Source organism: Passer domesticus, chromosome 1, assembly GCF_036417665.1.
Source record: "Passer domesticus isolate bPasDom1 chromosome 1, bPasDom1.hap1, whole genome shotgun sequence".
NCBI lineage: Eukaryota > Metazoa > Chordata > Aves > Passeriformes > Passeridae > Passer > Passer domesticus.
Window position 1 is genome coordinate 46,452,532 of NC_087474.1, and position 8,025 is coordinate 46,460,556.

At 46.2% G+C, this 8,025-nt stretch overlaps 1 protein-coding gene across 1 annotated transcript in view; it reads left to right on the forward strand.

The window, feature by feature from the left end:
- Positions 1–1,189, forward strand: part of EEPD1 (endonuclease/exonuclease/phosphatase family domain containing 1) — a 62,045-nt gene extending 60,856 nt beyond the window's left edge. The window contains exons 6-7 of the mRNA XM_064418181.1: positions 406–600; positions 698–1,189. Of these exons, the coding sequence (XP_064274251.1) occupies positions 406–600; positions 698–897 (395 nt within the window). The 3' untranslated portion in view covers positions 898–1,189. The remainder of the gene's footprint in view (positions 1–405; positions 601–697) is intronic.
- Positions 1,190–8,025: the final 6,836 nt, after the last annotated feature.

The window sequence follows — 8,025 nt, forward strand, 5'->3', positions numbered from 1 at the left end:
AGAAGTGATCACAGCCCAAAGCCTGCTTGAGTTCAAGAAGTGTTTGGACAATGCTCTCAGGCACATGGTGTGACTTGGGGTGTCCTGTGCAGGACCAGGAGTTGGCCTCGATGACCTTTATGAGGCCCTTCCAACTCAGCATTTTCTATGATTCTATGACCCTATAATAAATGAGATTATATTTAAAAACGAGCATCAAATTTGTACTGGCTGATTTTATTGTCATGAAGAGAATGACCATGAGTCAACAGTAAGTGAAAAGGGCTTTAAACAGCATTCCTTTCAGGAGTTCAGAATACAATCATTTTGTTTATTCACTATTTGTATTTTTCCTCTTTCCATTAATTGTACTTGAGCGATGGATGTCCATTCCTCACATCTTTTTCTAATTTTTTTGTTTTCTAGGAGAAAAAGATGTAATAATCCTTGGAGATTTTAACCAGGCCCCAGACAGCAGTGACCATGACATCCTGAGGAAGGAGAAGTTTCACCACCTGGTCCCTTCCAGCACCTTCACCAACATCAGCACAAAGAATCCACAAGGGTCCAAGTCGCTGGATAACATCTGGATCAGTCGGAGCTTGAAAAAGGTTTTCACAGGTAGAGTTGCTTGAGTGAAGTTGTGTAACTTCAGTTAGGTTAGCCTTGCTTTGGGCAGTGTCTCCTAACGTTTTCCCTGTGACTCTCTTTGATGCAGGCCACTGGGCCGTCGTGCGAGAAGGGCTCACAAACCCATGGATCCCCGATAACTGGTCCTGGGGTGGGGTGGCTTCAGAGCACTGCCCCGTGCTCGCTGAGTTTTACCTGGAAAAGGACTGGAACAGGAAGGAGGTGACGCGGAATGGGAACGGGGTGACGGTTGAACGCAACGACTCCTACGCTAAGCACGAACGATGACGTGAACTTGAGGGTGCCTCTCCTGCCACCCAGGGAAGTCACTCACGACTCCATGGCAGAGCAGGACTGCCTTCCCCTCCCTCTCCTTCCTGCTCTCCTCCCTGCACCTAGAAAGCATCAGCACTTGATTTTGGTGGTCCTGGCTTTGTGCCCCTCCTGGACAGTTCTGGACGGAGCTTCATGGCAGCAGAATGATCTGCAACTTTATCCAGGGACACAGTGGACATTTCCACACCTGGAGATTTGGATGAGAATTGTACAGAAAATAAAGTGTACTTTTAATACTGGAAAAGCTCTTTGCTAAAATGCAACTGAACGGGGTTTTGCTGGGAGGGGGACAGGCAGATGTCCTTTACCTGCTTGTAAATGAGGTAATAAGAGAGGGACAAAATGAGGGACAAGGTGGACATTCTTGGCAAGTCTCAAATTCCATTCTACACCTGCAAAAGCTGCTGGAGCTGGTCCCTAGGTGACCCCTATGTGACCTGCAATGAGACCTGAGTGGTGCCTCTGCCCCAGCCTGGAGAGACACTGTTCCTCCACAGCCCCACATTGGCACACCCTCATCCTTTCTTTCCTTCTTCCTTATGCTCCTAGCAAGGTAATTTTGGCCCAGAAGAGCTTCCTGGAGCTTGACTTTGTATTTTTGTTTGGTGCAACATTCAGTGTTGGGTTTTCTTCCTGCTCAATAGTTTTCAGGAGCTAGCAAAGCACAACTTGTCCCTCTGCATAGCCAGGCCCACTTCTCCAGTGCTCTTTGCCTTGCTCCCTGTTGGGCATCTCACAGGAGCAGCCTGTGTCCTCTGGGCCTGCAGCTGGCATCAGTGAGATGTAGCCATGGGTCTTTGTCTAGGAGTTGGTGTTCTGCAGGCCATGCATCCTGGAGGTCTACAGATGAGCCCATATTCAGGTGATGCCTGCAGGGGGTGCCCACATGATGCACTGACCTCCAAAAGTCCATTGACTTTTTTAGGGTGTTTCAGTTTCTCCCTGTGGCACACCAGGCAATTATGCATCCCTTGCCTGAGCCTCGCTGCTGCATAAGCCTGGTTCACTCACCACAGCAAGCACAAATACAGCGTGTGGTCATCGTGCCTGTGGCAGGGATGGGGGCTGCTTCCAAGGAGGGTTGGGTTCTGTGCATGTCCTGGGTGGGGGCACTTCAGGCAGCGCCCTGCCCCGGCAGCGCCAGGAATGGAGGGTTGAATTTGCCACCCAGGTGAGATTTTTCATGCAGCAATTAATAACCAGTGCCCTAGAAGGGGAACATGTCAGCACTTCAGCACCTGCAAAAGAAATAGGTTGAGTGTGAAAGGCGCTGAGCTGCCCCCTAACCCAGCACCTGCTGCTCTGGGCTGCAGATGACCACACATTTTGCTGCTGAAAGGAAAGAAAAGTTCTCTGGCATGGCTCACTAGTCTTGACAGCAGTGCCACACCAAAGGAGATGTTGTAACTGAGGGTTTTAGAGAGAAACAGTAAAATATTCTTGCAGTATTTTTATTACTGTAATTTTCTGAGATATCACCTCATTTCTAACAACTCAATAATAACTAATTTCTCAACAACTAAATAAATTCCCATGCAAACACACACAGTTGAACAGCTTTTCTGTCTGTATGCAAAACTAAACCCAGAAAAAAGTGGGGTTGACTCTCAGACTGAGGGAGATTTCAATGATGTTTCAAGAAGTCAAGTGAATGACTAAGAACTCAGAACGTCAGACCAAAAATGTACCTTTAGTTGCTCAACATTCCCTGTTGAAAATGGAAGGTGCAGGCACTTATTTCTGGTCATTAAAGAAATTAGCTGAAGACCTTGGCTCCAGCTTTCATTCTCAATCCTTGCTGCAACTTTGTCCTTTTCAATCAGGCACAATTTTGCTGCCCTTTTTTAATTTGAGCAGCACCAGATTCCCCAAGAAACTCTCACTGGATAACTGCAAAATACAGGCAAAGATGCAACAGAGTTGCCTTAGTCAAATAAATATTACATGAGGTGAGAGGCAGTAGTATACCCAAGAACACACTCACTTTTTTGTACCAGCTAGTGTTTGCCTGCTATAAATATGTTTGGAGGCTGAAATTATTTCATAGCTCTAGAAAAAAAACTTGGAAAGGCCAGATTCCATTTATTCTGCTGCGGGCGTAAATAAGTGCAGAGGCACCAAACCCTAGAGAAGCACCCGCAGCCTCCTGAGCAGGTGATGGAGTCGCAGGTGCTGCAGGGGCCCTTGCTTTGGCTCATGAGTTCACAGGGGCTGCTGATGTGGGAAATGAGCTGAGCTCCCTTCATAACCCATGTGTGAGCTGTAGGGAAGTTAATGAGGCTGGTCTGTAGCCCAGAGGTTCCTCAGCTCATGGAGAGCTCTAGAAAGGTGATTACTTGGCAGATAAAAAGATGCATTGGGATAAGACTGGAGGAAGATGGAGGAATTGGATACCTACACATGGAATTCTGCCTTGCGTGGAGCATTTGTGTAGGCATGTGCCTGGTTACTTCATGTTGGCAATCAGCAGTGCCTCACTGTGCTCTCACCAGTTTTCAAATTCTGCTTTTTTTTGACAACCCTGGAAGAGGATGAGGTGGTTTTGAGTCTGATGGATTTTGGAGTTCCCAAGAACATCTGTTGTGGTATAGTTGTTCAGAAGCTGAAGTGGTGCTGTGTTCCTCCTGCCCCAGTGGGAGCAAACCTAAATAGCAGTTTTATTTCAAGATGCTCCTGGTGTAAGCTCTTCTGGCCCAGCTGGTAGTGCCTTTGTGCCCAGGCAGTGCCAAGGAAGGCAGCAACTAAGGAGAGGGTACAGAAGCAGTGAACAATTCTCACAGAAGGGTGGATACATTTTACACATCTTGGGGTCCTCTCAGAAGCCCAAATTTTGTGAGGCAGGGTCCTGCTTCATTAGTAATATCACCAGTGACTGATTTGGTCCAGATTTATTTCTTTGTAAGGACATTTATACCTGTGCAAAGTGAAGGATGGTGAAGCTCTTCCCTGCCCACTGCAGATGGAGCCTTGGCCACTTCCTCACAACAAAGTGCTGCCTCCTGTCTCCTGCTGACATGTGCCAGCCTCAGACCTCCCCTGGCCAGGGGACAGCACATGGTCCCTGTGGTGGCTGTGGCTGGTGAGACCTCACTGTGGTGGCTTCTGCAGGGAGCTCACTCCTCCTTCTGGCAGGAGAGGTGGCTCCTGGAAGGACATATTTGAGTTTCTACCTTTTAGCATCTTCTGGAAAAAGCTTAAAGCAGGACCCAGCTCACCAAGGCTGAGGGGGCCATGTCTAGCATTTGGCCTCTTTGCTCCTCACAATTAAAGCTTTTAAATTATTCTCAGCCAAATTATTCTCCTTCCCTATTGACTCTGACACATTTGCTTCATGGGAAAGCCTCTGCTTTGTCCCGTGGGCTTTTTAAAGGAACTTGACAAAGGTCCATTTGGTCACTTGGTTTTGCAGTGTTGTTGCACTGCAGTGTTGCAAACCATCTATAAAAGGAGGTGTGATATAGAAGGGTTTGGAGAGTTGATAAAAATCTCTGAGGAGCAAACACAAGGAAATAACTGTCCTGGAGATGAACTTCCAAGAACCAGGTTGTGGCAGCAGTGGGTTGATAATCCTGATGCAGCAGGCAGGATTTACAAGTTAATCAGCCTTGGTCTTGGCACTCTTAAACCCTAAGGGAAATCAGTGCTCAGTGTTCCTAGAAAATGACAGAAAAGGGTCAGTCCAGTGGACTTCAAGGTTTTCCTAGACATCTAAATGGTGCCTTCTGACATCAAGTTGATCTTTGGTTTTAAACCTGGTGTTTTGATGGAGCACACTGGCCACGGGCAGGAGCCAGCTGTGATGGTAAGCAGAGCTCCCAGGTCAGCAGCTGCTATTCACTGGGAGCACATCAGGTCATAAATTTAAGCACTCAGAAATTAGGTGGAAATGTCCCATATTTAGGTTCTGAGCTTTTCCTTAGCTGCAGGAAGCAAGGCTAAGTCATGCAGGCATTTCCTGGCTGCTGACTTTAACACTTTTGTACAGAGTTTCTAGAGGGGAAAAACTTTATAGGAGGCTTATGTTCTTTGTTTTTCCTAAGCAAATGTAAAATTCTTCCCCATGAGAGGAGTCACATTGACTATGAATCAGAGCTCTTGTGGGAAACAGCCTGCAGCAGCTTTTTTCATCCCCAGAAGAGATGCAACAGCAGGTTTCTGTGAGCAGGCTGCTCTCAGAGTGACTGGAGGGCCATGCCAGCAGACTGCACAGCTCTCACTGTCACCACTCAGCAATTCTGGGTTGCTTCCCACATTCCACAGAGCAGGACAAGACCACAATTACACACAGAGCCCTTGTCTGCTTACCTGTTCTTTAGGGTTTTAAGCCTTAAGCAATTTTTACCTCCATATCTGTAGGTAAAAAAGCTCCTTTGTAAAATCGAAGTAGCTAAAAGGATTTACTCTGAAGTACCTACAGGTTAGGTGTACACTTAGGAAATACGTTGCTGGATGACCCTTTGATGACCCATCCTTCTGGCCGTCTCATAACCCTGCACAAAGAGATGTTCCCAGTCTGAGGCATATCCAAATTTCTCCTTATCAGCTGTGTGAAAGGCCTCGTTTAAAGAGGGAAAAAAATGGAATGTTCACAGGCCTGCACTGCAACATTGCTCAAACTTCACGTGAAAACACAAGGAGCACCAGACTTTCAGAGCACTTTCCCACGAGATTTTAGGGAGTGGCCTTCAGGGAAGCTCTTCCTTCAGACCTCCTTATTTCCTTGTCTATAGACACGAGAGGCTGCCTTGCAGCTGTGTGGTCACTTTACCTGCCCCCATTCTTACTGCCTGAAGTTCTCAGCAGGCTCCCACAAAGGCCACTCATCCGTGCCTGGCTGGGCACCTCCGTACCCCTGCACATCCTCCTTTGGGGAGCCTTGATTCCTTCAACTGCACAGCTATTGCTCCTTTTACTGACCAAGGGTGCTGGGAGCTGGAGAGTGCACTAGAGACTGGGAAATGGGGAAGGACAGAGATCAGACAACAGATGGAGGAGTGAATCGCCATTGGAGGCTTCTCCACATGATCCTCTGGTGACATATCCTGCCCATGCCTGGAAAAGCTTCTTGGCTGAAAGTTATATAGGAAGATGAAAAATACAGGACAGCTTAGCTTTAAAATACTGCCAGGAGGAGAGGAAGAAGATGTTGACTTACAGATCACCTGTGGATTTTTTGGTGGGTGGGAGAGAATTTACTTACTTTCTAGGCTCAGAGATGCATGATATGGTAGTGAATATATTCCTTAGATAAAATGGAATGTGAAGGACTTGGATTAAAAAAAGCAGCCTGATGGATGAGTGCTAGAGACCAGGACAAAATTCAAACAAGACAGAAATAAGCCAGTAAGCTGCAGAAAACAGCCTGACAGGTCTCTTACTTGGAATGTGCCACAGGATGGAAATTGGGCCCTAAAATATAAATGTGAGACCCTCCAAGTGTCCTTTTCAGAGCACTCCTGGGACAGGGCCTGAACATGAGCCCAGCTCTGCTGTACTGGAGCAGCTGTGAAGTGGAATTGCACAGATCCAGTGAGAAGGTCCATCCCACTCTGACCCTGGGGGATGGCAGAGCTACTGTGGCTTCGTGCCAGCCCCTCCTGCGCCACCATCTGCATTTCTCCTGCCACCAACTTTTTTAGGAATTTTTTCCAGGACTATTTTCTTTTCAAAACTATGTCTATACAACCTGACCCTGCTCACTCATGAGAGCCCTATTTGTGGGCTCTCTACCCCTGCTCTTTCCTTCTTCACGCTGTGGCCAGTGCAGTTCCAACTTCAGCCTGTTTCTCCACTTCCTTCTTCTAAAGAGGTGAAGTAATGCTGTACTTCACCCTGCTTGTCCATACACCTCAGAAAAAGATGTTTAAGTGTCTCTTATCTCTGTGTGATAGGGGGAGATACAAAACATTTCAGAAGCAGCATAAAAAATTAATTTGGAGAACTGTAATGGGAAGCGTAAGGATATGCCTTGAAAGGTAATTCTGATGACATCTTTCTGCAATGGAATCAATATAAATGAAAGGGTTTAAAATTCAATATCCAGATTTTTCTGGATTTAATATAGACTGTGAGAAGTCTCTAATTGTTCATCAAAGCGAAAATAGATTCTCCCTTCTGTATCTCAGACACTCATTTTAAATTTCAGACTGAAAAAAAAACCCCTCTAACTTAATTTTGTTTTAATATTTTACAGAAGTTATTAGGACACTTTTAAATGACTATTCCCTTAAAAAAACCCCAAACTGAACAGACCAACAAAATAAATAAATAACAAAAATCTCCCCAAACAAATCCAGACAAAAGAATTGTTCCAGCTGTTTCCTTTTGCCTTTCTCTTTGCTTAGACAAGGTGTCTCTCAACTTCCACTCTGACTCATGGGTCCCCAGATTTCCATCCTGGTTTCCAGCATCAATGATTTCCATCTTTCCCTCCTTTCAGAGAACCTTGGTGCTTAAGTTGCTTCTCAAACTGCTGGCAGGACATCCAGCTTCACAAGCCTGGCAATTAAGTGCTGCAAAAAAACTTCAGAGCTGCATTGGTCCTGCAGATCTGTAACAAATGTGACATTTATTCAGTACTGAAATCCACTTGCCAGTGATGGCTGAGGGCTGTGTTACACCCTACTGATGCTGTACAAGAGGTGGCAGGGATGCATGGGGCAAGGAACAGCAGTGGTGGTTTGGGAGCCTTTGAAGGGAACAGATTTCAGGCTGTTTGCTCCAAACTTTCTAGCAAGGGAAAGGGAATATGGTGTGATAATACTTAGCAGTCTTGCAAGGCAAATTAGCAATTGACTTTGAAAATATTTCCATTAAAAAGAACCCACAACCCTTGAATGTTATCCGTACTTACACATGAGGGAGCTGAGCCATAAGGAGATGACGGAACTCCCTGGAGATAAGTAAGCACATTTTATAATGTGAGAAGGGATGGGGAGCACTGGAATGAAGGAGGGGGGTTGGAGGGGTGGATCAAAGTGTTAAAGTGGAACATTTGGAGTTGCCATTTCCCACATGGATGGTGCTGAGAATTGCATTGCAGCAAAGAGGCTCCAATTCTGCCTCAGACCATATCCTAGA